General features: G+C 57.6%; 4 protein-coding genes across 5 annotated transcripts; 2 read left to right on the top strand and 2 right to left on the bottom strand.

The window, feature by feature from the left end:
* The first annotated feature begins 107 nt into the window (after positions 1 to 107).
* On the top strand, positions 108 to 5,076 carry LOC117640828 (transcription factor GAGA-like). 2 transcript variants are annotated; one of them, XR_004587461.1, is made up of 7 exons: positions 108 to 241; positions 2,736 to 2,939; positions 3,102 to 3,284; positions 3,400 to 3,621; positions 3,716 to 3,986; positions 4,113 to 4,849; positions 4,942 to 5,076. XR_004587461.1 is itself a non-coding variant. In XM_034377754.1 (6 exons), exons 2-6 carry the CDS (start codon positions 2,751 to 2,753, stop codon positions 4,769 to 4,771), a joined length of 1,524 nt encoding a protein of 507 aa, XP_034233645.1. In that variant the 5' UTR covers positions 108 to 241; positions 2,736 to 2,750; the 3' UTR covers positions 4,772 to 5,076. The 2 variants fall into 2 exon arrangements, 1 of the variants encoding a protein (XP_034233645.1); XM_034377754.1 differs by having other exon boundaries at positions 4,113 to 5,076.
* On the top strand, positions 238 to 2,153 carry LOC117640829 (eukaryotic translation initiation factor 4E-1A-like). The gene has a single exon (XM_034377755.1). The coding sequence runs from the start codon at positions 284 to 286 to the stop codon at positions 917 to 919; it is 636 nt and encodes a 211-aa protein (XP_034233646.1). The 5' UTR covers positions 238 to 283; the 3' UTR covers positions 920 to 2,153.
* Positions 5,077 to 6,235: 1,159 nt separating the features above from the next.
* On the bottom strand, positions 6,236 to 13,213 carry LOC117641080. The gene is made up of 5 exons (XM_034378185.1): positions 13,071 to 13,213; positions 8,098 to 8,226; positions 7,801 to 7,926; positions 7,374 to 7,678; positions 6,236 to 6,266 (listed from the first exon to the last, which is right to left on the bottom strand). Exons 2-5 carry the CDS (start codon positions 8,179 to 8,181, stop codon positions 6,236 to 6,238), a joined length of 546 nt encoding a protein of 181 aa, XP_034234076.1. The 5' UTR covers positions 8,182 to 8,226; positions 13,071 to 13,213.
* A 4-nt stretch (positions 13,214 to 13,217) lies between these two features.
* Positions 13,218 to 26,938, bottom strand: LOC117641081 (trace amine-associated receptor 1-like; the record flags this gene model as incomplete). Its single annotated transcript, XM_034378186.1, has 5 exons — positions 26,578 to 26,938; positions 24,984 to 25,131; positions 24,175 to 24,300; positions 17,548 to 17,664; positions 13,218 to 13,556 (listed from the first exon to the last, which is right to left on the bottom strand). Coding segments are annotated over exons 1-5 (810 nt in total), but the record flags the coding sequence as incomplete, so codon positions are not given.
* Between the last annotated feature and the right edge of the window lie 551 nt (positions 26,939 to 27,489).

A 27,489-nucleotide genomic window follows, 5' to 3' on the forward strand; every position in this document is an offset into this window, starting at 1 on the left:
CGGTGCCGCCGGCCTCAGAAAGTGGGTTGCGGAACGCGCCCGCCTGCCAGACAGCCAGCAAGCAACGGCAGCCATTGCGGTGTCGTTGCCGTCAGCGAAAGCAAAGGGAAAGGACAGGACGCTCCGGAGCTGTGCTGGATTTCTGTCACCTAGTTATCCCCGTCATATTTGGACCTTTTGAACCGTTTTTCCACCTTGCGCCACCCGGCGTAGTGAATGAACTTACGCTCTTGGCACCAAGGCAAGTTTTGACTCTCTGTTTGACATTGTTAATAGCTTAGTGATGGCTGGGAATAAGGCGGACGAGGTTGAGGAGGTTGACGAGAAGAAGCAGCAGCAAGGCAAGGGAGACGATTTGTCCGGCGAAATGCTCATTAAGCACCCCCTGCACAATACGTGGACCCTGTGGTACTACGAGAACGACCGCAAGAAGACCTGGGAGGAGAACCAACGCGAAATCACTAGCTTCGCCACCGTGGAGGACTTCTGGAGCCTGTACAACCACATCAGGAACGCGAGCGAGCTGAGCACGGGCTGCGACTACTCGCTGTTCAAAAAGGGCGTGCGGCCCATGTGGGAGGACGACGCCAACAAGCACGGCGGCCGCTGGCTCCTGAGCGTGGACAAGAAGACCCAGGACTTGGACCGGTACTGGCTCGAGGTGCTGCTGTGCATGGTGGGCGAGGCCTTCGACGAGTACTCTGACGAGGTCTGTGGGGCCGTCGTGAACGTGCGCGCTCGTGGCGACAAGATCGGCATCTGGACCGCCGACGCAAACCACAGTAGCAGCATCATGGAAATCGGGCGCCGGCTCAAGGAGAGGCTGAGGATGCCCCCAAAGCTAACCATGAGCTTCCAGAGTCATAAGGACACGGCTTCCAAAGTGGGTGCTAACAGCAAGAGTATGTTTACGGTGTGAGGAGTTCCCTCGCCATCTAGCGAAATTGATGCACATTTTGTTTAATTCATTTTATTGGTTTGGTTTTGTGATTGGCGCCTTGTCATATTTATTTCTGTAATAACTGTTGACTCGTTTTAAGAGATCTCCTTGCAATTATTGGTATTTGCTGTATCGTTATGGAAATTGCAGGTAAGGTTTAGTTCAATTTGACAGGTGAATTCCTCGGATTATTTGATTTTGACATTGTTTTTACGTTACTAAATTATTTCCTCCCTATGTTATATTTTTCTCATTTCACCAAGTATGTTTTGAGTTCCTTCTCTTTACAGAAACTTGTGTTTAAAGTTTATAATTGTTTAAATCTGGATGAGGTGTGGATTCTGTGAGGACCTATGACTGATTCAGTTTATGAAGTAGTTTTCATATGTCACCCTGATCTGTTGACATTTGCAAAGATCTGATCATTTCTAGCCCTTGTTACATATGGTGAAACGTGGCTCAACATTGTCTTATTTAGAATGACTGTTGTGCTGTAAGCCATTCAGTATTAAAACGTGTTGTTTTTTTTCTTCTCCAGGATTTCAGTAAATCTGTAGTGTCATCCTCAAATCCTCATCTTTGCTTGACTGTTTAGTGTATATCGTTGTTTATGCTTAATATATATTATTAGTTTTTTTCCCTTGCCCCTCTTTCCTTCCTTTGTAAAGGATTTGAAATTTCTTATGAATTGCTGTCCATGACTTATATATCCCTCATTGCATTCGAGTCGATTTCATTCATGTCAATGTTAGTCTTTCTATTCTATAGTGTTCATTTTTATACTGCATAAGAATAGTTTAGAGCTTCAGCTACAGTTCTGTTCGATAGAGAGAACAAATTATTGAGCAGTGAGTCATTCATCTATCAGCTGTCTCCTATTCTTGCAGTTTACTGAACAAAGTACTTTTTCTTTCTTCCAAATGTATTACTATTAAAATGAGTAACTAGTAACCTTCATATGTACCATAATTTATTGTCTTTAGCTTTGTAAGGTGAATGCAAATTCCATTTTTATTTGCCGATTCTTGTTCTTGAATTTTGACATGACAGCACATTTCTAGTTTCCTCATCTGGTTTATTGTTAGCTTTAGTAATTTTGATGTGGGCACTTATCTTCCAGAAGTGTGTGTAACCAGGCTTTAAATTCTAATCTGCATTTTGCTGGGAAGTGTATTTTTGTATATCTATAATAAACTTTCTGTAATAAGAATAACTTTGGGTTTGTCTATTTTAACTTTTCTCATATTATTACCAAACATGAGCTCATGTGAGACTACTGCCTTTACTCAAATTCTATACTAAAGAAATATTGATTAGAACATGTGTTGATTTCATTGAACATATTGAAACATGTTGACTTTGGCTCATTCCTCTCTACCTGAATAATTCATAAGTAGGAATTTTCTTCCTTGTGGCTTAAATTCAAGTAACATTAACATTATGAGTCTGATATAAAAAAATAAATAATAATCAGAAACACTGACTCTAATTCTTCCTTAATCCATGGGCTCTTATTATTTTTAACATGTTGCGCACCAAAATGACCCTGCAGTCTTTTAAGTACTGCATCTTTTGTGAGGAAAGCCAAGTAAAAAATGATCATAGGAGTCCCTTATTTTTCTTGTACAAATGGATTTAATTTTCTTGGAGAGTAGATATGTTTTTTTTCTTCTGGGCGTTAGTTATCACTTAAGTAGCTCTTTTTTTCTGTGAGAACTTTGAACACAATATTAAAGAAGAGGAATAATTTTCTATTTCAAGGAATTTTGACTAACACAGCTAACTTTGTCAACAGAACTGGCTCCTAACCATGGGCAGCTCTGCACAACAGTACAGCCTTGGGTGGAGCGATTTTGATTCCTCTCTGAAACATGCAGTCAAAGGACTCCGAACAAGAGGCGATCTTGTGGACGTGACTTTATCTGCAGGAGGACGAACATTCCTTGCACACAAAGTTGTTCTTTCTGCGGCTAGCTCCTTATTTTTAGACCTGTTAAAGGTATGTAACACCATATACTTCCATTACTCTCTGTACCATCTTTGCTCTATCGAAGAACTAGCTATCTTAGCATTTTTGACGTACTCATGGCTTTAAAGAGACTCCGTAAAATAATCATTCAAATTGCTCATGTGTTTTGTCTTTTTTTTTTTGTTTCTCTAGGTGGCTCAATGTCAGCATCCCGTAATTTTATTAGCAGGCATTGGTGCAACTGAACTAGAACAAGTGCTGGATTTTGTGTACACCGGTGCGGTGAGTGTACACCCCTCTGAGTTGACCGCTCTTTTGCAAGCAGCTCATATTCTCTGTATACGTGGTCTCGTTGAAGGATCCATTACTGCCGATGTAAGTTAACATTTTAAAATTGCTCAACCTATTTTTTCTGTTAAATTCTTTTGTGTGCTTGTTGGTCAAAAGTTAAATATTGTGAAAAAATTATATTATCTTATCACTTTTGTAGGAACCAGAACTTCAGGGTGAGGCTGAGGCAGCCCTAGCCATCTCATCTGAGGCTGGTCAAAAAGTCAATGCAGCGTCACTTGCTGCAGCAACAAAGACAGACATTTTAGCTACAGTTAGTGCATCAGAATCATCCTGTCGCAAAAGGAAGCCAAAGACAGAGGACTGCGATAGCAGAGACAGACCTCACGAAAAGTGGGGAAAAGTTGATTCTGAAGATGATGTAAGTTCCTTTTTGTAAACTAAAAATTGAATATCAGTTGTTTGACTTGTAATATGAAATCATATTTTTTAAAATTTTTTTTGTCACATTTTAGGACTCTGATATTGAAAGTACCCCCAAAGAAAATCCCACAATCACAACAGGAACTCAAACAAAGCCAGCACAAACCCATGTGAGCCAAACCATAAAGAAAGTTGTTAGTAGCGTGACAGAAGATGCACCGAAGTGTCAGAAGCAAAATGCCAGCAATTCAGCATTATTACCTCCTGATATTCCGAGGACTGCCTCATCACTTGTCGATGATTCAAATTTAATTCCTGCTCATCATTTAGTCATGAATGATGAGGAAAACAAGGATGATTCATGTAAGTTTGTGGAAAAAAAGTTACCACCCCATTTTTTTATTACGTTTATTTTCTTGTTCGGCAGATTTTATTGTTTATAAAAGTCTCTGGTCACAGAGGTGTCTATATATGCTATATTTTTCACAGATGGAGATGTTGCAGCAGCTGCTGATGCTGCAGCCCTTGCAGCTTCAATATTGGCAGACAAAAAAGGTCTTTCGGATCAACCTGCTGCTTGTCCTCTTTGCCATGCTATCATTCGTCAATCAAGAAACCTGCGCCGCCACCTTGAATTAAAACACTTTGGAAGAAAGCCAAACAAAAACAAAAGTGGAAAGCGGAAAAAAAGCGCAAGTCAAGGTGATACAGATAATGAGTCAAATGCTGGCTCAGTGGCAGACACCTCAGTTATTGATCACGTTCAAGTAGAGATGAAGAGCCCCTCAGTTTGTGATACAGGTCTGCCTTCAGTTTCCACATCTTCCTCAAGCAGCCCAACCCATAATCATCCTTCCAAACTTCATACCTTGACTGAATTACAGCCAGCCCACCAACATCATAATGTTGAAGCCTATCTCCATCAGCAACAACTTCAGCAGCTCGACTCATTCCCTCCTCATGTTGGCATCAACCCGGCATCAACGAATGCCACTTATCAGATACCATACCCTCACCCCCATCCGCACCTATCTATGCTTCGAGGTGATCCTCATGCAATATTGGGGTCAGCGGAGAGCATTGCATTTCGCGCTCAACAGCAGTTCTCATTATACAGAGGAAACACAAGTTCCTCAAATCATGAATAGCATCAGCCAAATTTCTTATATTGGATGTTGATGTTGTGTCCTGCACCTGTCATGCACCAATTTGAGAAAAGGAAACAGGTGGATTTTATTTGTTTGTGTACATACGTTGTCATTAAATTATTTTTTATTGAATGTTGATCCTCATCCTCATGAATTTCGCTCATTGGCAGGCGCAACAGGAGTGCTTTCTTCATTTTGGAGATTTTTTTATTTCGGACCCTTTTTGAGATCCATTTTATCAGGAGTAAGTTTGTTTTCATTGCAGAAGTCATATGGTAAAACAAAATAAATGCGAGCTACAAGTACTGTTCCATTATTCTTACCTTTATTGCAATCAAGTATTTCCTGACCAGCAGGGAAATCCAATATGATCAAAACGCTGCTATCACACCACCAAACTTTAACACGGTGGAGTAAAGCATGTCAGGAGTGAGCAATTCAAATTTATAAATAATTGGCGCACAAATGGAAAACTCTTTTCATTTGTTCTCCAATGTGACAAAATATGTCAACAGCATAGTAGACAGGAAAAAATATTGCCACAGTCATAGGCCTAGCCATGCATAACTTTTCACATTACGTATTTCATGGGCACAATGTGTCACGCTGAAGAACAAAGATCATTGGTTCCATCGGTTTTCATTATTTGTCAACACTATTTAACACCTCCCTTTTTTTCCTTCTTAAGGACTGAGGTACAATTAAACCCAGAAAAAGAAAGGAAATTTACAAAATCATACCATAACAGTAACTCAAAGAACTATGATTTGACAAATTTACTAGCATTCTAGTATTGAACATTTTATGTGACCGTCACTATCCCACTGGTGAAGTACAAACAATATTTTGGTAACATGATGGAATTTACAATTAGAAGTAGAAGTCCACTTCAATTCAAGATATAATTATTCCACTACTATTGAGGCAGTTTTAATTAGAAACAATTATTGTCTCTAATCATTTGCATTTCTTTTTCTCCTTTAATATATTGTTGTATTGTAACACAGAAGCAAGAGTTACCATTATCACTGAGAAAGGACGATCTAATTCTGCTTGGCGCGCTTACATTCATTATTTACACATGTCACTTACGTACAAATTAAAACAGTTCAATAAGAAAACTAAAAAACACTTCAGGCTTTTCTAAATATTAAGTAAACCCTGATATTCTACAAAACAAAAACTGACCTGTATAAAAAGCACATACACCATGACTCAAGTAATAACTCTCTTACTTGACTCACCTGTACAACACAATGAGTCCACGCCATTCACATGGCATGTATCAGGACATCAACAGATGCTCCTTTTATGCACAAAAAAAAAAACACTCAATAGTTCCATCAAATTTCTTGCACTACATTTTCGCAAGTCCAAAGGCTTTTTTTTGGAATACAACTTTGTTCGCACTTCCCTGCACACCTTTCCTCCACCGAAACTCTTGAAAACGTGTATCACCACAATTCATTCCAAATTTGAACCATCTCTATAATGTCTATTCACAACAAGATCCGTTCAAAAATAATACTATGTAGGTTTGAAACTGAGCAGAAATTTATGAGCCCTCATTCAGGGATGTCTTTGGTACGAGACTTTTCTCACTCACTCACTCACCACACACGTGTCCTGCTCCAACACTTTTTACTAGGCACTTTCCGCTCCGCGACACACTGCAAGGGTTAGTGAGCCGGTGCAGGTTGCAGGTACCGTTCTCCCCTCGTCAACGTGTCACACCGTGTCTCCGTTGCGCGCGCCTGCTGGGTAGGCAGCCCCTCGGACACGGTCCGCGAGGGAATGATGCATGACGTCAGGGCGGGTCATAAGATCAAAACAGAACACAAACATATCCGATATGTAGGGCTCGACCATGCTTTCACCGTATCCCATCTCAAGCAAACAAAACCATAGAATCAAATAGCCCATTTCAATTAACTCTTTCACACATATCCTAACAGGCCCGACCCTTAAGGCCCGCCTGAGCTGGGAGGTTTCAGATTTCCGATGCACTCTGAGATTTGCGTGTGTCTGAACAAACGGACTGCACAGCAGCGCAAGCGTTGGCACTGTTGCCTGAGGGGTTGCCTACCGACCCAGGCGCTGGGCCAATCCCATGGCTCGCCCTCAGCACGTGAGGAGCCTGACGCTGCTGACGCTCTACTTGGCCTCGGGGCGGTCGCGGTCGCGGTCGCCGCCTGGCCGTCGTCACGCGGCGTCCAGCAGCCCGCTGGGCACGCTGCCGTTGGGGCGCGCGGAGCCGCACAGCGTGGTGGCGCGGTGGTGGTGATGGTGGTGCTGGTGCTGGTAGTGGCGGTGGTGGTACGAGTGCGTGAGATGGTGCGGCGGCACGATGCGGGGCGGCAGGCCCGTCAGGCTCGTGGCCGACAGGGTGCGCTCCAGCCCCGCCATGCCCTTCACCAGCTTGCCGCACTCCAGCGACTCCAGCGACTCGAGGTCCGGGTGCGAGGCCGAGGCCAGGGAGACGGCGAGGCCGGTGAGGGGCGGCGGCGCGGTGCGCGGCTGCAGGCGCGGCGGCGGCGGCACGGCCAGCCGCGCGATGCTGCTGTTGAGGCTGCCGCCGCCGCTGCTGCTGCCGTCGCTCAGGCTGGCGCCGCTGCCGTTCTCGTCGCTGGAGTCGTCGCGGAGGTCGTCGTCGCGGACGTTGTCGCGGTCCCGCTTGCGGTCCCGGCTCCAGTCCCGGTCAAGCACGTCCAGGTCCTGGCCCCGGTCGCGGTCCCTGTCCCGCAGGCTGTGGTGCAGACTCAAGTGGCTGTGGTGGCTGTGGTGGCTGTGGTGGCTGTGGTGGCTGTGGTGGCTGTGGTGGCTGTGGTGGCCGGCCCCACCCAAGCTCTGCTGACTGGAGCAGCAGTGCGGCTCCTTGGCCACGGAGGGCGGTTTGCGGCACAGGACCTGCGAAAACACGCCAGCGAAAACACTTGGTTAGGGACGAACAAACTCGAAAAAAGAAAGTAGAAGGAAAGCGCGACCCCCCGAGGGGAGCTGGCCCTGTCCCTGGAGGGCGAGAGCGGTACCTTTGTGTCGAAGATGTCCTTGCAGATCCTGCGGAACTGGCGGTTGAGCAGCCAATACAGGAACGGGTTCCAGAAGGAGTTGCTGAGCGCCAGCCACGTGAAGAAGAAGTCCAGGAACGGCGGCAGCTGCGGGGCAGACACGGAGAGCGTTAGGTGGAGGCGGAGGGGACGACGTGCATTGCGCACAATGGGGCCGCGATGGGGCGCTAGGCTGCGCTAGGCCGCGCTAGGCGTCACGGGTCCCCAGATGAAAGGAAAACAGAGGGGGGGGGGCATCCCGATCGCCTCAATCCCCACCTTGGAGCCGGTGCAGGCCGCCACCACCTCCTGGATGGTCCACGGGGTCACCATCACGATGAAGCCCAGCGACATCGCAGCCATGGTCCTGGAGGCCACGGTGCTGAGCCGCCGCTCGTGCGTCACCAGCTGCACAGGAAAAAAGACAGAGTCAAGTCGACGGCCATTCCCAGCGAAAACACACACACACAAACAAACACACGCCCTTTCACAAGGCGCGGAGGGAGATAGCGGGAAGTCGAACCAGCGAGGCAGGTTGACGGTGGGGCCACTGTCTTAGACGCTTTATGCCCGAAGCCGGAAAACAAGGAAGCAAGTGCCGGCCGGGCTACCGCAGCCCGCCCCGCCACTTTTGGGTTCTTTAGGGAACCCCACCCTATCCCACCCCCTTGCAGGCCCCAGCCTGGAGTAACGCCACCAGGCTGACAGTTGGCCATTTGTAACCGAGCTTCTTGGCACTGCCGGACCGTCAGGCCAACGGCGCAACCCCCACCACAACCAATCACCATGGCAACCACATTCTTTGCTCACTCTTCCTCACTCTCTTTCTCTCTCGCACACATACACGCGCGCATGCACGCGAGAAAACAGCGAAAAAGAAGAAGAGGTGAGAGGACGGGCAGTCCCCTGGCTGATTCCGAGCGAGCGGGGGTCCCATCGGTCTGTCTCTCTCACTCACATACGGGTTGCCCCACGCGTGTGTGAGAGAGACGCGGGGCTTTCGGCTCGGAGTCTGTCTGCAGTGCAGGGCGGCATCAACACATTCAACGGGCATCCATCATGATTCATGAGTCGCCCGTTATGCAGAGTGCGCTTTGTCGGCGAGGGCCCTCACCGAGCCGTGCCGCCGTGCCCGGCCAAAGTCCCAGTCCCAGCACAGGTACCATCGAGCCGGCGTACCGTAGCACCATGCCCACCAAGCCGAGCAAGCCCGTGGGTAGCCACACTCGCACCACCGCAGTGTGCCGATGGCGGTACTTGCAGCGGCTCGAACCATGGCGGGGCTCCTGGACAAGCACTCCTCCATGGAGATCACGGGAACAGCGTAGGAGGGGCGCGCGGCAGAAAAGCCGGGGGGGAGTGCACAGTGGGCCAGAAGACCGGTGGAGGTGGCCAAAACTCTAGACGCGTTTTGAGCTCCAGAGTCGCTAAACAGGCCTCGAAACGAACGTGTGACCCCACCAGGGGGGAGAGCAATCCATTGGTGGGGTCACACGTTCGGTTCGAGTCCCATTTAGCGACTCTGGAGCTCAAAACGCGTCGAGAGTTTTGGCCTCCTCCGCCGGCTTCTGGCCCACTGTGGGGTGTCTCACCGCGTGCCGCTCCAATATAAGCGGCTGCTGTCCATTGGCTGGAAGAGGTCCAGAGAGGCCGGGGGCACGCAGCGCACGCAGCGAGCAAGGGCGCCGGGACCAGAGCGCCGTGCAGGGTAGGCCGGCCCGCGCCGCTCACGTGTCCAGCGTGCCCGTGGGTTGCCTACCCGGCACACCGCGGGCGCCTGGGGCGACCAGTGGTCCACCACCCCGTGGCGGTGAAAATGGATCGGACGAAATTTTCGGCCTGCTCCTCTCCGCGGGGCGTTGCCGTTGGAAGGGAAGCAGTGGCGCGGCCGAGGGCGCGGCGTCGTCAAAAGAGCGGGCGCAGCCACACTGCAGCGCGAAAGAAAGCAGCGCACGGCGTGAGGGTTGAGGGTTGGTGGTGGGTTCTGGCATTGGTCGTAACCACGCGGGCACTAACTCACAACCTGACTGCCAAAGTTGCTGCACTCGCGACCGCGTGTTTGAGTGTGAGTGCGAGCGCGTCTGTGTGTGTGTGTGTGTGTGTGTGTGAGAGAGAGAGAGAGAGAGAGAGAGAGAGAGAGAGAGAGAGAGAGAGAGAGAGAGAGAGAGAGAGAGAGAGAGAGAGAGTGCCCGTGCGTGTATCTGTCGGTGCAGTTTCGCGGTGATGGCGCGGCATATAGTGCGGCGACGTGCAGCAAGCGATTCTACCGGAGTGCCGAGGCGGCCGAGGCCGGGGCGCCGAGGACTGCCGCGGGCGTCGTCATCATCTCGGCCTCGCTGCAGCTCAGTAGCTTCCGCACGTAAAAAGGGGCGTAAAAAAAAGATGAAGGAAAACAAGAAAAGAAAATGCGCTTCGGTCCATGGCGGGCAGATATTTTGTCAGCTGTTATGTGGCGATTAAATAATACTACGCGTACTCCTGGAGGCTAGCACCACACAAACGAGCTATCTCTTCTTCGGGATTTTGTTTTAGCTTTTCCGCATGCGCATACTGTGAATGCCCCCGGGTGCCACAAGTAGGCCATGAGCGGGTGCGATAAAAGTGGAGCCAGGCGGCGAAACATTTGCGGTGTCCAGAAAAAAGGCCGGCCATTTAAACGGACAGCGCGTCAGTTTCCGCTCGGGAACACGGGACGTTGATCTGATTTCATCTCTGAAAGGCGACGCCGCACACAGCCGCGCCTTGCCCGTGGCACCGCCATCGCGCTCATCGTGCTGAGCAAAGAATCGACGTTCTTCATCATCATTGAGACGTCCAGCTGCTGATCCAAAGCCCAGCGGGCCGCGAGGGCTCGACGGGGGCTTCCCGGAAGCCGCGCCCCGTGCTGCCCCGCCCCGCCCGCCCCACCCTGCCAACCGCCAAACGGCAACTTCTCTTTGTCCGTCAGCGGCGTGCCCCCTTCCAGCCCCCTTCCCCTCTTCCATGCCGTGCTCACTTTCGCAAAGGAGCGCAGGAGTGCCACTTTAAAAGAATTGTACAATTGAGGCAGAGAGCCCTCCATCTTCCTTCCTTCACTCCGTCGGGAATGACGGGTGAAGGAGAAAAAAAGTCCCCCCAGATACAGTGTTCTCCCGGCGGCGGCACGGCGCGCGTAGCCTGGCGCGGCGAGTCCCCCAACAGTGTGCTTCTACCTGGCTAAAAGCGCGCTGACGCCGCGGGCGGGACTCGAACCCGGACCTCAGCAACAACACGCTGGGGTCGGCACGGTCGGCACTTTAGGCTAGGCCCGCCACTCGACAGCGTTTGTAACAATAAAAGGGCGAGCGGGGTCCGCTGCGGGCTGCTGCGGGGAGGCACCCCCACCCTCCCTTTTTCCGTGTCCGGCCATAAGAACTGCAACGGCATGGCGGCGTCCCAGGCTGCTGGACTGAGGGGCTTCTCTCTATCTCACTCTTACTAGCCCCCTCTCTTTCTCTCTCTCTCTCTCTCTCTCTCTCTCTCTCTCTCTCTCTCTCTCTCTCTCTCTCTCTCTCACACACACACACACACACACTCCTCTCACCAAATTAGTGCACTGGCAGCGCGGCAGTGCCACAATCAGCGCGGAGTGTCCGCCTTATAACGGCACTGAGTAGCGCTAGAGCTTTGGGGCTGGCACGGCGTGAGCACGAAGTGGGAAGTGGACCAGTCTAGTCCCGGACAGGCTGTGATGGGTGCGTTCTGAGCTCCGCATTTTCAGAGTGATGGCTCCAATAGGTTGCTCTTCGAACGAGAAATCCACTGGTGCCCGAGTCTCGTTTGAGGCTGATTGGAGTCCACGAAACGAAACGCCACTCCGAAGAGGCCTTCCTGACCCCCCCTTTTCTCCCCCTCTCCCGGCTTGGGGACCACCGCGCAGTGGGCCAGAAGACCTGTGGAGGCGGCCAAAATTCTAGACGCGTTTTGAAATCAAGAGTCGCTACATAAGACTAGAAACGAACGCGTAACCCCGCACCAACGGATTGCTCTTCGAACGAGGAATCCATCGATGGGGTCACACGTTCGGTTCGAGTGCCATTTAGCGATTCTGGAGCTCAAACCACCGGTCTTCTGGCCCACTGTGGGACATTGCTCATTGTGCCCCGAGAGCGACGAGCAGCAAGGGGCAGCAAGGGGCAGCAACGGGCAGTCCGGAGAGACGAGGCCCATTTGAAGGGTGCCTGGCGGCCGCGTAAACCAAAGCCCGGCGAAGCCCGGCCGACACGCCTGGCGGCCTGGCCCCATTCTCATTCCGCCCCACTCTCTCCGCCGACTACCATTTCTTTGTCCGTCCCGCAAAATGAAAGTTAAGACGAATGCGCGCCGCAAACAAACAAACCGCAGTGCGGCGGCCAAACGGACGCAAACAAAACAAACGGACGGCAAGGAAGAGAAATGATTTTTTTTAAATAAACGGGGGTGCTGGGGGCGGCGGTGTGCCGGCCCGGCCGGCCCGGCCGCATGGCAGTTGCGAGGAAACGGTGGATAATCTGCCGTGCCACGCCGTGCCGTGCCGTGGTGCCGTCGGCCGGGATTAGACAGTGCGCGGCGGGGCACGGCGAGCGGCAAGCGGCGAGGCAGCGCAAAAGCAACAACGCCGAATTAAGTTTGGAGGCCGCCAAGCCGACTCGAACCAAACCGCAACTAGCGGAACGCCCGCCAAACCGCCAGGCTCTGCGTTTCGATGTTTCGATTCCCCCCTCCGCCGCCATGGCGCGCCACCCCATCGCTTCCGGGTGTTTTCAGAAGATTCGGAAGCTTCAGAAGCCACAGGCCCAGGGCGTTAAGCCTACTCGCTTAGCGGCGCGGGGGCGCGCGGCGAACCAGTCGAACACCGACCGAATCCCAAGTTGCCCCCCCCCCGGTGGGGCTTCCTCCTCGCCCCGCCCCCCACTGGTTTGACTCAAACCGGAGGTAATCGGTCGAGACTATCAGATTGTGGAGATCCAGCAGCTGCAGCAGAGCCCGCGGGATGGCGCGGCTCGGCGTGGGGTGGGGCCGCGGAGGACCATACACTCCACCGCGCTCAAGATTCTTCCACACCCAAACCAGGCAACTCTTGAACCAGTGTACACTAAGCGGGTGTATTTGAAGCTATTCAAGTACATTCATTTCTTCCAAGTGAATTATCTCGGCTGAAGAAGGGCTCTTTGCGGCGGCGGGCTGGCCCCCACAACGCCTGCCCCAAAGAGGGTGATTTCGCCAAACCGAGAGGTACAAAGAGACGCACGAACCTTGTTGAGCGTGGACGGTGTCTTGACGGCCTCGAGACCGCCCTGGTTGGCGCCCTGGCTCTGCGCGTGAGCGTGGCCCTGGGCGTGGCCCTGGGCGTGGCCCTGGGCGTGGTGGCTCTGGGACGGGGCGTGCGCGTGGCCCGGGGCGTGGCCCTGCACGGCGTGGCCCTGCACGGTGTGGCCCTGCACGGTGTGGCCCTGCACGGCGTGGCCCTGCTGTGCGTGGGGCTGTCCGCAGCCCGTCACGGCCCGCTTTAGCCGCAGCTTGTTGACGTGGAACGCCGAGCCGTAGCAGTACATGAGGATCATGGTGGTCGGGAAGTAGAAGCAGCACGAGGCCAGGATGCGCAGCGAGGCCCGCGAGTAGAACGGGTCGCAGGCCAGCAGCCCCGTGTGGTTGAAGTAGTAGCCGCCGCGCGGCAGCACCAGCAGCGCGAACAGCGACAGGCACAGCACCCACGTCATCGAGATGACCGCCACGCAGCCCTGGAAAAAGAAAAGAGAGCACAGCGGTAAAACGGGGGAACCGTCATCACGGGGCTGGCGTCGTCCGCCGGGCATGCGTCTGTGAGGTACACTTAAAGTATGGCAAGACCTCGTGACCCAGAACGCAGGCAGAAGCGCCACCCTACTGACAAAGCAGAGCAAAAAGATTCATTAAGAAACAAAATGTAATCCTTCCGTCTTCTACGACCGTCTGCGACGCACTCGACGCGACCCAGCTGCAGTGCGGAAATAAATGAATGGGTCTCGGAGGACGGCAGGCACGATCACTCACACTCCCTCATGCCGGCGGGCGAGGCGGCGCAGGGTCTAGCCTGCCCCTGCCACACACACGACGCTTTGTTTTTAGCAGTGCGTCTGAGGATCCGACGCGGGCTGGCCGCGTGAGCCGGGCCAAACCAAGCCGGCAGCGCGGCAGCACCCTGGGGGATCCGGGCCGACCCACGACTTGTACCGCCGCGTAACCATGCCCCAGCCCGGCCCGGCCCGGCCCACCACGCCCCGCCACGCCCCGGCCCGTCCCGCCCCGCCGCGCCCCGCCACGCCCCGCCGTGTGTTGTGTTATCACCCAGACGTGAGCGGGGCGACAATGGGAGAGAACTGTGGCGGATCGGCCTTACAGGGACTCACGGGGCCTTACAGGGACTTACTGGGCCTTGCAGGGCCTTGCAGGGACTTACAGGGACTTACAGGAGGGGAGGCGGCCAGAGGTAAGCCTTACCCAAGGGTCACCTCACGACTTAGCCTCCGCGCCTGCCGGCCGCACTGACCGCGCCACCCTGGACCCTGGAGGGAGGCTGGCCCTGCCGCCCCAGCCGCCGACTGGAATCATTGAAACGACGCGACCACAAGCAACGCCTCGCCCTCGCCTTCCGAATGCGATTGGCGGGAAGTCTGAAGCATCACGCTCATCTCGGACGGGGCTTTCTGTCTCCCTCCACTCATGGGCGTTCCGCGGGGGTGCGAGAGAGACAGAGCGTGCCCTTTGTTCCGCCACGACGACTTGAGTGGCCGCTGAATGGCCATTCAATCTGCACCGACGGCACCGACGGCAGGAATAAAGGAAAGAGAGGGAGAAATATGTGCGAGCGAGGGAGCCGCGGTCGCTCTCTTGTAGCAGTTTCGTGTTTGGACCGAGGGAGAAAGACAACTGGACACGGCGCCGCGCGGCGCTCCAGGGGAGACTCCAGGGGAGGCCGCCGGAAGCAGCCTGGAAGCCCCGAGGCCGGGAGGCGGGCCGAAGGCTTTGCGGCGCCGGAAGTGCGCGGGTAGTGGACGGGCCGACCGGAAGGCTGCAGGCTGGAGGCTGGAGGCTGGAGGCTGGAGGCTGGAGGCTGGAGGCGGGAGGCGGGAGGCGGGAGGCGGGAGGCGGGAGGCGGGAGGCGGGAGGCGGGAGGCGGGAGGCGGGAGGCGGGAGGCGGGAGGCGGGAGGCGGGAGGCGGGAGGCGGGAGGCGGAGGCGGAGGCGGGAGGCGGGAGGCGGAGGCGGGAGGCGGGGCGGAGGCGGGAGGCGGGCGGGAGGCGGCAGGCGGGAGGCTGGGCGGGAGGCTGGGAGCTGCCTGCTGGAGAAGGCTGGAGAAGGCTAGACGAGCTGACCCAGTAGTTATTTCGACTGACAAAGCTTGTCTGGATGGTCTAGCGCAGCTCGCCGGGGGGACGGGGGGGGTCGGTGCAAGCGGAGGCCGTCGGGGCTGGCGGGAGGGGAAGCCGAGCCCCCGGGCAAGTCTCGCCAGAATATGAGTGGGAACGGCCAACAAATTTCGCACGGCGTCTCCATTCCGGAAATTATTTGCTGCAAGCACCCCGTCGTCCCCGTCCCCCTCCTCCGGAGGGTCGCCCGTCCCCGGCCGCGCCGTCGGCCGAGTCGGCGGCCGGGGCCCCGGCAGCCCCGCTATCTGGCCGCCGATCAGCTCTTAATTGGCCAAGTATAGGTCGGGCCGCGCCGCCCCGCGCTCCTCGCACGACGACGACGACCTCGACGATCCCCACGGCCTCGACGGCCTCGACGGCCTTGATACAGTGCATCGAGCGCCGAGGCCGGCCGGCCGGCCGGGGCGGGGAACACCGTCGTCGTTATGCCTTGCAAGGGGTATCGCCAAGTGGGCAATCCAATCACTGCGGGCCGCGCGGCGGGGGAGGGCGGCAGGACCCCGTCGACACCGCTCGTTAGTCGTTAGCGCGGAGTATCGGCGCGGTGAATCGGGTGGGCTTGCCCTGCAACGCGCTGCACCGCGCACTCGGCGGGGCGGAGACGGAGGGACCCGGCCGCCGTCGGGCCGCCCTCGGGCTGCCTGGCCAATGGCGTGCTTCTCCCCTTTTCCGCTTGGGCTGGCTAGGCCGGGCCGGCGGGGCCGGTGAGGCCGGCGGGGCCTCGAGAACATAAAGACTCCTGTAAACACGGCCGTCTGCGCGGTCTGCGCCTAATGCCGCGCCGAGCCGCGCCGAGCCGCGCTGCCTGCCGGTGCGCCAGTCCAGCGGCGTGAGCGGCGTCCGCCAGACAAAAGCAGAGACCGAGGCCGGGCTGGGAGAATCAATAGGACGAGCAGCGAGGCTCGCCGGCCTCGCTAGTTTCCTCCTCGATCCGACACATCCGCCCTCGCACTGCACTGTCGGCGAGTGAAGTGAAGGGCGCCCCGGACGGCAGTGGCTGTGGCACGGGCAAAGCACTGGCGGAGCGTGACGCAGTCAACGCAGTGCAGGCCAGCCGCCAAGACAGCGCGTGCCAAGGCAGCAAGGCAGCAAGGCAGCCAGGCAGCCAGCCAGGCAGGCAGCCAAGGCGTCGGCCGCTGCTACCTTCAGCCTCCAGGGCCTCCGGGGGAGTGCAAGTGGTCCCAAAGGGGAGCTGATGGCTTTGTCGCCGGGACGCTGGGACGGCGTCGCCCCGTTCCCCCATCCCCCTACTTCCCGCTGCCCTACAACAAATTTCAATACTGCCGCCTGCTCGCCGGCCTGGCCGTCGACGCCGTGCTGCCGGTGCTGGGGCGCGGCTTGCGCCATCGACGGCGTCCTCGCTGCATTCATATCCACCTGGGTCGGCCGGGTCGGAAGGGGCCTTGGAAGGGGCCGTGCCGCGCGCCGGCTGGGCGCCGTATCACGCCGGGCTCCCCGAAGAGGGGCAAAGCGAAGTGGGGCGCAAAGGAGTCAAACTGGCGCGGCGGCGCTTCGTTTGCAGCTACACGTGAAAGTAACTGCCGGACGAAAAAAAAAACATAAACAAGAAGGCTCGGCAAAAATAAATACAAATGAGAGAAGCGCTGCGCGCTGCGGTGCGACCACGTGAATCAAAATGAAAGGCTGCGGTGCCGGCGGTGCCGTCTAGGCCCTCGGCGAGGCCGGGGCCCGGCGGGGCCGTCGTCAAGCAGCTGCCGCGCTACATGGTGGCGTGGCGGAGCGGCGTGGCGGAGCGGCGCGCCGAATCTCCCCCGAGCACAGATTTCCGGTCGGCTGCCCCTCCCCCTCCCCGGCGTGATCGGATTCCCACACAGCAGCGGGTAGGCACCGGAAACCTCAGGCCGTGTTTTATGATTGGGCCATGAAGGAATCGTGACAGTCGGAGAGCCAAGGGAAGGGCTGCGCTCCACAAGTGTACTTTCGACGCGGCCGTCGCCAGGCGAAGCAGAGCGAAGCCGAGCGCCACTCCGCGGCAGAGCACGGCGGAGGCGGAGGGGCTCGATGCTAATTCTGCGGAACAGAGGGAAAGCTGCCATGCTCGTCCTGTAAGCCGGCAAGCTGGCGGTCGGGCAGGCCAGGCAGCATCGTCCCTGTCGAGTGGAGAGCATAGTCCGGCGGCGCGCCCGCCCAAGCGCCCGCCCAAGCTTGCGCCAGCCTGCGGAGCCGAAGATAGGCAAGTCTACGTCAGGCCCGTGTGGCGGGATGGCCTACCCTCAGCTTCACAGGCGCTCCAGCCTCGCGGACGAGTCATTGAAACGCGGTGAGACTTGCAGGCAGCCCTTTCATCGGAATGCACACCGTACCTTTTTGCTGGAGTGCCGGTGGTATCGCACGGGGTGCAGCATGCACATGTAGCGGTCCATGGCCATGCAGATGAGGATGACGGCGCTCTGCTGCGTCAGCGCCCCCCGGAGCAGCGCCTGCGACAAGACGAGAGGAAACCAAAGACAGTCAGTCAGTCAGTCAGTCCGGCCAACTCGCTCACTGCTAAGAAACCAGCGGGCCGATTCCGCGGGCCCCCACGGGACGTCCCGTGAGAGCGAGAGAGACAGACGAATCGGCCGGCAGGGCGTCGATGAAGGGCAACAGGAGGAAAGTGGCCCGGTCGCCGTGGATGACGAGTGAAAAGGAAGAGACGGTGATAATTCAAGAATTGGGTCAACGGCCCTCAGCAGCGCTGCTCGGCGCTCCTGGGACCGGACGACCGGGCGCCGGGCTCCGGGGGCGTAGCGGGCGAAGCGGGGCCCGGTCACTTGGAAGGCCCTCGGAGAGTGCCAACCGGGATGCCCCGGCGGCCCCGACCCTCGCCGTTCCAGGGCGGCCCGGCCTCCAGCCCGGCCTCCAGCCTGGAGCAGGCCGGGGTTGTCGGCAAGATTGTCCCCGTTCCGGAGTGGAGTTCCGGTCCAAACAGGCGTCCGCCCGCCCGCCAGCCACCCTCGCCTGCCTGCCTGCCTGCTTGCCTGCCTGCTTGCCTGCCCGCCTGCCTGCCTGCCGCCTGGCCTACCCGCACCACCTGCCTGGGCTGGCTCGGCTGGCTCGGCCTCGCCAGCCCCGCCTGCTCGGCCTACCCCTCGGCCTACCCGCCCCCACGGTTCACTGGGACCAGTTACTCCGATGGCCGATCTCGAGATATGGACTTGGCCGCGACGCCTAATTGGACAAAAAGACAGAGTGGGGGGAATGAAGGGGACGGCGTTCTGATTTACGGTGGTCAATATTCACAGCCATCTCGATAAGGGCTTCCCTGCCAACGGCGGACGCTAGATTTCTGCATTTCAGCGCAGCGCGGCTCCAATTCAAAAATACAACGCGCGGAAAAGGAGGAGAAAAAGAGAGAAAGAAACGACTTCCTCTGGGGGAATGAGTTATGAAATTACACCACGCGGTCGGCCGTCATGATAACCGCGAGGGGAAGAGAGAGAGAGAGAGAGAGAGAGAGAGAGAGAGAGAGAGAGAGAGAGAGAGAGAGAGAGAGAGAGAGAGAGAGAGAGAGAGAGAGAGACATCCCGAATGGTCCACCCACAGCTGGAGCCCGTATAACCCCCTTCACATGCACGCCCCCCCCCTCCCCCCGCACACACGCACACCAGCACACACACGCTCACACGCACAGACCCACACAGGGCCCGGATGGCAATGGCGTCGTGTTCAAGCTGGCCACGTTGCCAGCTGCGCTTAGAGGGAAAGCCCTGACACACACGGGACCCGTGGCCGCGTGGCGCCGCTTGGCGTAGTCAGTGACTGTGCAGTGTGGCGGTGTCAGTGACTGCGCAGTGTGGCGGTGTCAGCCTGCGGCGGTGTCAACCGACTCAGCCAGCGGCAGCGTTTGGCTAGTTCGAAACCGCACATTCATGCGCGTCAGTCTCGGTTCAAATCAGTTCCGTCTGTGTGTGGTGTGTGTGAGTGTGTGTGTCTGTGTGTGTGTGTGGCGCGAGTGGGCGGGCTGGGCAAGGACGCGCCGATGCAGCATCGCCCCCTCCCCTTCCCCCCCGCCTCACTGCAGACGGCATTTTGCTATTGCCAAGCCTAGGTCAGGGCCACCGAGGGCTCTCTAGGCGCTCTGGGCGCTCCAACCGCTCCAGCCGCTCTAGGGCGGCTCGGCGGGGAAGCGAGGCGAAGCGAGGCGAAGCGCCCGAGTCATTTCCCTCCATGCTGGCGGACATCAATTCTCCGCGCCTCAGCGGCGGCAGCGCGCAGCGAGCGCCTAGCCTCGCGCGGCCTCGCACAGCCTCGCGCGGGGGGCACTGCTTGGCGTTGTCTCGAGCACAGAAACACATAATAGGTTGCCCCCAACCCTTTTCCAAAAGCTGTTTCGTAAAACTTCACCAGACTGACCTCCATAATAAATTCAATTATATCACACCAGATTTTGGTCCGGTCCAGTGATAAAATTTACCACAATACTTTGTGGTTGTTTTTGTTGTTGTCGTCGTTTTTGTTGTTGTTGTTGTTGTTGTTGTTGTTTTGGTGGATTTTTTTAAGGAGTAAAAAGTGTAGGTGGATGTGGCAGCGTGGAAGAGCGAACGAGTATGGTGTAGGCAAACACAGGGGGAGGGGGATATGGGGAGAGCGAGGACGAGGATGATGGATACGACGAGGAGAGAGACAGAGATACATATCCGCTGCGCCCCGCTTGCGCCTACACACACTCACACACCCCCACTCTCCCACCCACACACCGCCACACTCGCACTCGCTCACTCACTACTCCCGCGTGATCGAGTGAGGGGGAGGGAGGGAGGGGGAAAGAGAGAGGGAGAGAGGACCACGAGAGCTGGGCGCCGACTGCACCAAAGTTTGCAAGTAGTCGAGTTCTGGCGGGACATGATACGTCACGACGATTTGCAGTGCAGGCCCGGCCTGGCCCGGCCTGGCCGACGAGACCGTTTTTCGGCTCAAGCGCCGGAATATTGGCCACACTTTCACTGAGTGCCGGCCGCCCAATATGAATATGAATCAGGAGGGCGGCGCGCGATTTTTGTGGCGGAGGGGGAGGAAGTGAATCGGGTCAGGGGGAGATTCACTTTCACGTTTCATGGCCGTCGGCGTGCCGTCCCCGAGGCGGTGCGGCTGGCGTTTACACTGTCGCCCACAGGACCTCCAGGACCTTCAGGACATCCCAGACCTTCAGCCACCTTTGGGGGACTTTCGGAAGCCTTCGGAAACCTTCGGAAAAATTCGGGCATCTTTCGGGAACCTTCGGGACGCGGCGATTAGATATTCAGGCAAATGAGGATAAAGTTGGCGCCAAACGACTCCCGCGAATGTCGGAGATGGCGCCCGGCCGGCCCTGGCCGCCCTGGCCTGGCCCTGGGGCACCGCGCGACGCGCCGAGCCAGCAGCCAGCACCAGCAGCCAGCACGGAGCGTCGCGAAGCGCGGCCAAAACCGCCAAAACTTGCTCCCCGCGAAGCAGAGCGAAACCCTGGCCGGGCAGCGAGGCCGTGGTGGCCGCGCTGGGTAGGCGAGGCGACGGAGCACCGCGTCGGCATCCCTTCTCGCCCTCCTCCCCCTCCTGCTCATCTCCCCCCCCCCTCCTGCTCGCCCCTGGCCGTGCCCATCAGCGCCGATGACAAGGCGATCCATTCATCCATGCAAGTCCGTGTCCGACAGGGTATTAATTACAGTCTCGGCTTTCCGACCATTTTCGCGAGGGGGAAAGGAACAAGCATGGCACAAGGCACAGCGACCGGCCGGGCACAAACAACAAACAACAAGCAACACACCATCATTGCTTTTCTGACGCAGCGTTCTGGAATCTGAGAAATTTTGCGGCTCATTTGTCGCCGTGATGGCGTCGCGTCGCGGCATCTCGTGATTAAAGATTCCCGTATAATGGTGGGGCCGTGGCGGGGCGGGGCGGGCCGGGCCGGCGGCGCGACCGGCGACCCCATTCAAAACCGCGACGAATTCAGATGGCAGGCGACGAGCCCCTAGACGAGTCCCTAGACGAGCGGACGGACGGACGGACGGACAGACAGAGACAGATAGATAGACAAGCGAGCAGACAGACAGACGGAAGGACGAAGGGAAATGCGGACGGATGGGTGGACGTGCGCCGGGCCGGCCAGCCCGAGGGCCAGCCGCAGGCGGACGAGGAAAGGTGGAAAAGAGCGGCGCCCCTAACGCGAATCCTATCCTCATGCCACCACACGGCCCGAGGCCCAAGGCCCAAGGCCACAGCCCCACGGCGCAAGCCTTGGCGCGAGCCCCCACACACAGCAGGTGTTTCATCCGGAATCCCACCGCCGGCCCTCCGCACGGCCTTGCCTCGCCGCGGCGCCGCTGCGCTGATGGACGGGGAAGTGCCCCGTAAGTGGGAAAGACGCGGATCCCGTTGAGTCAGGACGTCAGGGCGCGCCGTCTGGGACCCTCTGCCATTTCCCGCCACGCGCTCACATGCTGGCGCGCACCCACCCACACACTCACTCACTCACACCCACGCACACACACACACACACACACACACACACACACACACACACACACACTTGAGGCCGCCCCGACGTGCCGTGCGCCATAACCCAATTCAGGTGGTTCCCATACACCGGCCTTTACCGTATCGCCGGCTCCGCCCCGCCCCGGCCCGCTTCGCCCCGCTCCGCCTTGCTTCGGCGCGCGTGCCTCCTGCCTGCCGGCACCCGGCGCTCCACGAGGCCACCGAGGCCGATTCGGTGAATAAGGACGGAAGGACGTGGACGGGGAGGGGAGAGGGCGGAGGGGGTGGGGGCGCTGTTTTACAGTGCGGCCATCACGTTTGCAGGCGCCCGCTCCCTTCCAAAACACTTCTCAACATCCCCCGGCACCGCCGCACCGCGGCCCCGGCCCACCTCCCTCCATCCCACGACTATCCCCCCCCCCTCTCTCTCTCTCTCTTTGCCCCCGCGGTGCGTGACAGCACTTGACGGCCAGCTTTTAAAACCACACACGCGCGCTGCGGCGAAAAGCAGGCAAAGGCCTTTCGAAACGCGAAAACATTCGACCTAACAATCCCTCACCCCCTCCCCTCTTTTTCTCCCTGGTCCTCCTCCTCCCTCTCTGTTCCTTTCTGCTCTTTTCTCAAAACCCTTTCACGCAGCTGCCCGCTCCACTCAGTACTTTCCGCACACGCACGCACGCACAAACGCGCAGCAGTCTCAGCCCGCACGGCGTTTCACAGTTTGATGACGCAGCATATCGTGAGCATGTTCGGAGCGTGGCAGGTTTTGTTTCGGTGTACCTTTTCTTTTCTTTTTCCAGAGATTATACGCGTGATCGATAAATTTTAAAAAGCATAATAAATTGAAAACATTGACGTTTTAGTCCAAGGTGCGGTCCGTCATTGCGTATTCCGAACTTTACTTCGTGTACTCCGCCGTCCGAGCGCCGACAGTCTGGCCTCGGAAAATAACGTAACGGTTGTTTTTTTTTGTGTTTTTATGCAAAACCAAGAACTTGCTGAGACAGAAGTCTGGGGTCGGTGCTGGCCCGCTTGCCCGCCAACTTGACGCGCTGCGATCGAGCAAGCGTTCCCCGGCAGGTCGCCCCTCCGGAAGTTCGACGAGCACGACGCGGAGGGGGACGGGGACGGGCATTGCGAGGGATGATGGCAGAAAAAGAATCTGCTAGATTTTTCTCGCCCCTTGATGAGGCTTACTTACAGAAGCTTATCTCCCACAAGCCCCCCCCCCCTCCTCCTCTTCCTTCTTCAGAAAGCCGCCCCACTGGAGCCCCTCCCCCCTCCCAACTAATCTGGCCTCCTTTCTCCGACCCTCGCGGCCTGGCCCGCCTCCACTCAATCCTTTTCGTGTTTCACAGTTGGCAACGATCGTGTTAACACGCTGGGCTGCGGAGTAAACGTTCCAAACATTCCCGCAGGCTTCGACGCCCCTTCTGGTCTCGAGGCTTCTGCAGCATCCTTCTAAGAGGTCCGTACCACTTAAAGAGAGCCTAAATTAGACCGACAAAAACTAGACCTATCTACTTTGATCGACCTGAATTAAAATATACAATTAAAAAATTCAGTAAAAATATTGGCATTTTTGACTGACAGGTAGGTCAAAATAATGGTCGGTGCACCGATGCGCCCCGCAATCATCTTCCAGACGACGTTTGACAGAAAATGGATGAAAAATACGGAACTCTACACCTCCTCCCCAGTCTTTTTAATTTCACGGGGTGGTTGTGTACCACATTAATACCCCCACTGTCCGGCGCTTCCGTACCGAACATACAGCAATCAAAGGCCAGTTTCAAAGATTGCCTCCCCGATGAATCAAGGAGGCGCCACCCGCCGTCGGGGATAAATCCATCGCGCTTGCGCAGTCACTCGGCTAATGTGACCTTGACCACTGCGCTGTCATGCTGTGCCTCTAGCCGTGTGTTCGGGGACGGGTTTGAGCTGCAGCGGGAGGAAGGCAGTCGAAAAATGTTCCGAAATGATGTGCGATTGCAGCGATTGCAGGATCTCACTGCCGGGATCGCACGGCCTTTTCGCTCTCGGAACCTTAAACCACCGAGGCTCCTGAAAAAGCTCCCCCAGGTAGTCAACCTTCCTTACACGCCGAGAAGAGACACAGCGAGATAGACTGACACAAAAAACAGACACACAATGCTCCTCCCTTATAAAAAGAGGGCAGTCGGCGGTACTCGAACCCGTACCTCCCCGCGCTCTGTCCGGGCGGGGGCTCGTGCCGTGTCGTTTAATAGAATGGAGATTGCTTCGGCAACTTCCTTCCCTCCACCGTGCGGTGGGGAAAAGGGGGGGGCAGCAAAACGACGACTGCAAATAAGTAATGAGGAAGAGTGAGTGAGGCCAAACGGGGCGCGGGGCGGCGGGCCGCGGCCGAAAGCGCCCGATCGTCGTGGGGTAGGCCAGCACGCCGCGCACGCCTGTTCCGCGGCACAGCCCGCCAGCCGGGCGCTACACGTCGAGATGCTGCTCACACTCACCTGGATCTGGCAGACGATCTCGCCGAAGGGCCAGCAGTGGTTGACGGAGGGCACCAGGGCGAAGGGCGTGACGAGCAGCCCGATGGCCAGGTCGTTGCTGGCCAGCGACGTGAGCAGGTAGCGCGGCTGCAACAGTGCAAAAGCCGCTCAGTTCTTGCGCTCGCCAGCATTCAGAACAGTGCTTCCGTCGCTCTGTCCCTCTCGCACCCGTGTGGCGCTCGATAGAGAGCGAGAGAGACAGAGCGCCGGAGCTGTTGGGAACTCGACGTCGGCGCCGCCGACGGGGCGCCCGATTTCTTCTCGTGACAGCGCCCCGGCGGCGGCGAGGCGGCCGTGTTTTTGTAGGCGATCGGCCGCCACGCCGACACACGAGGCGCTGCCTCTGCTCCGCGCTCCGCAAGGGAGTCTCGACCAGCCCGCCAATTTATTTAAATATGAAATGGGAATGGGCCCCTCCCTGCATCCAGCCGCCAGCCCTCGACCAAACGGGCTGGCAGCGGTCGGGGCGCGGGGCGGGCCGCGGGGCCACTGGGACGACACTGGGACACTGCCAGACACGACCAAGGACCCCGGGCGCCACCGGCCAAGGACACGTACGCCGCAGACAGCGCCTCGGCGACACGTCAGCAACCGGCAGTGACTCGTCAGTGACACGTGAGCGACCCAACAAAATGACATGCCAGTGACATGTCGGTGACGTGTCAGAGACACGCAAGGAACTCGACCACGGCTCGTCATTAACAATCAGCGATTCGTCAGGGACACGCCAGTGACACTTCAGCGATTCGAAAGTGACACATCGCACGCACCTGCTCGTGGATGTACTTGGAGTAGCGCCGGCTGTTGATGACCACGATCAGCATGAGGTTGGCGCCGACTACGCCCAGCGACAGGATCAGGACGATGGTGGCCTGGGCGACGTCCCCGAAGGACACACCCGAGGACACAGAGGTCAACCTGGAAAATACGAGTGAAAAGTCCGCGTTGAACTTGAAAGCTCTCGTGCCGCGTCGCGCGTCGCCGCGTCGCTGCGTCCGGCCGCGCGTCTGCCCCTCGGGCTGCCCTCTGTGAAGCGCACAGGTAATTTGCAGACTCCGTTGGCACCCCCGTCCTCGGAAAAAAGGGCAAAGTCCGACACAAACGATCATCCCCCTCCGCTCCCCCTCCCTCTCGGCCAAATCCCTGGCCGCCGGTCTGCGAGGCGCTCGGCGTGGCGCTCGGCGTGGCGCGCCGTGTCGGCGAGGAGGGCGGCGATGGCGGCGAGGCCCGCGGCTCCCCAAATCTCCTCGCCTCTCTTTTGGGACCTTTTCATTTGACTGGTGGCGGGGACCGGCGAGGACACCATCCTGACTGGCTTCAAGGAGAGAAAGAATCCGGGCTGGGCGCGCGCTGGTGGTGGCCCGGGGCCGCCGGGGCCGCCCGGGGCGGTGGCGGGGGTCGGCTCAGAGGGAGACCGTTCTTGGCCCGACCCGACAACGGCGTCCCCCCGCCCCGCCCCGCCCCATCCACCCCGTCCGAGACCCCGTCGGGTACACGAGGAAAACAGAGGGTGGGCACGGTGCGGCCAGCCGCAGCCGCGCAGAGAATCGTTTCAATTTATTGACACTCGCGGTGACGACGCGACGACGCGGCGACGCGGCACGCGAAGCACGCCGCCCGAGGATTTGGCCGCGATTGGTGGGATTGCCGACGGAGGCCCTCGCTGATTGGAAACGCGATAAAAATAATAATATTTCCGGAAGACGGCCGTGGCGAGGCCTGGATCTTCTCCACTCCGCCCGTCCTTCGGCGGGAATGGAGTCGAATAAGAAGAGAGGAAGATGCAGAAGACACGCGCCTAACGAGACGGGCTGAAGGACGCACGCGGCGGCGCCACGCAGCGTCACACTGCGTCACACAGCGTCACACAAACGGGCAAAGACAAACTAGCACTTGCCTATGCGAGTCACGCTGCGAGGCGCGGTGGAGGGGAAGGGGAGGGGGAAGTCAACTTCTGATCGCGTTGCGCCGCGTCTCCTGCCGGGGCCACGGCGGCGTGGCGGCGTGGCGGCGTGGAGGCGTCGCGCGGCGCGTCGGAGCTCCCCGTTGTTGCTTTTGAAACGCGCAAGAAAGTCGCCGTGCAAGTGTTAAGTTTTGTGCAAGCAGCCCGCTGCCACGCCGCCACGCTGCCGCGCCTCGCTGCCGCGCCGGGTGGCTCATCAAGACGTACTCGCCTCGTCACTTTAAAAACGCCAAGGACTTCCAGAGGGCCGTGGCTGGGGGCAGGGAACGACACAGTGGTACCCAGCGGTGCCTCCCTTGCATGGGGCGTGCCGCGAGGGGGTGAGAGAGACAGAGCGACGAAAGCCGCGTTCGGAAACAGCCTGCCGGGTGTGTCAGAATAGTAGACAGAGACAGACTCACCTGACGGCGCCGCACGTGCTGTTCGCCAGAGACGGGGGCACTAGCAGGGCCGAGCGCTGCTCCGCGCCGCGGTACAGCATGACGCGGTGGCCGCCCAGTCGCCGCCCAGTCGCCGCCCGCTCTGCTCTGCGTCCGCCAGCCGCGAGCTCCACAGCCAGCCACGCAGTCAGCCACGCAGTCACGGCCGTCAAACAAACTCTCTCGTTTTCAAGTACGAAAAAAAAAGCGCGGAAACAAAAAATTCTATCACAGATATCGCGTGGCAGTGAGTCAGTCGTGCTTAAAAGTGCTAGTTATTGAGCAATGTTGTGCGTGTGGTTCGTTCGTGCCGTCATCGTCCTCGCGCACGACCTCGACGGCCTCGGCGGCAAGCCGCCCGTCGGCGCGGACGGGCGTGCGGGCAGGGCGGGCGCGGCCCGGGACAGCCAGCCCCGGCCCAAGGATCACTGCAACAACAACAACAAGACAAGCCGCACTGTTAAACCTGCAGAGCAAGCACTTTTTGATTTGTCGTTGGAAACTGACAAAACATCCCCTGTCGTGTTATACTACCAAGTTTCCTCGGGTTGCCGACACTCCGCTGTCGCTATCAGTCAAAAGAAGGGAGATACTGCGTGACACTGCAAGATACGGTGGGGCGCCATGCAGAGGAGCCCAGACTGACAGACAGACCGGAGACACGCGGGCGGGCGGGCGGGCGGACGGACAGAGGAAGGAGGGCGTGGGTCGGGTCGGTAGGGCCGTGCTCGTGTGCTGAGTGCTTGTTACTGACTTTCCAGTTTCCTCATCGTCGGGTCGGAGGCTGGGAGGCTCGGAGGCTCGGAGGAGGCAGGCCGACGCCAGGCCACCCAACTCGCCCCGCCAACATTTCCCCAGCAGATACTCCAGCGTGTGTGCCCCGGCCCCTTTGTG

This window comes from Thrips palmi, unplaced genomic scaffold (genome assembly GCF_012932325.1).
Source record: "Thrips palmi isolate BJ-2018 unplaced genomic scaffold, TpBJ-2018v1 HiC_scaffold_15, whole genome shotgun sequence".
Taxonomy (NCBI): domain Eukaryota; kingdom Metazoa; phylum Arthropoda; class Insecta; order Thysanoptera; family Thripidae; genus Thrips; species Thrips palmi.

Coding starts and splice junctions, on each gene's coding strand:
- LOC117641080 (XM_034378185.1), bottom strand. CDS start 8,181: ATGGCTGCGATGTCGCTGGGCTTCATCGTGATGGTGACCCCGTGGACC. Junction 7,679..7,800: donor AGGACATCTTCGACACAAAG/GTACCGCTCTCG, acceptor GTGTTTTCGCAG/GTCCTGTGCCGCAAACCGCC. Junction 6,267..7,373: donor GAGAACGGCAGCGGCGCCAG/CCTGAGCGACGG, acceptor TGTTGTGAATAG/ACATTATAGAGATGGTTCAA.
- LOC117640828 (XM_034377754.1), top strand. CDS start 2,751: ATGGGCAGCTCTGCACAACAGTACAGCCTTGGGTGGAGCGATTTTGAT. Junction 2,940..3,101: donor TATTTTTAGACCTGTTAAAG/GTATGTAACACC, acceptor TTGTTTCTCTAG/GTGGCTCAATGTCAGCATCC. Junction 3,285..3,399: donor AAGGATCCATTACTGCCGAT/GTAAGTTAACAT, acceptor TCACTTTTGTAG/GAACCAGAACTTCAGGGTGA.
- LOC117640829 (XM_034377755.1), top strand. CDS start 284: ATGGCTGGGAATAAGGCGGACGAGGTTGAGGAGGTTGACGAGAAGAAG.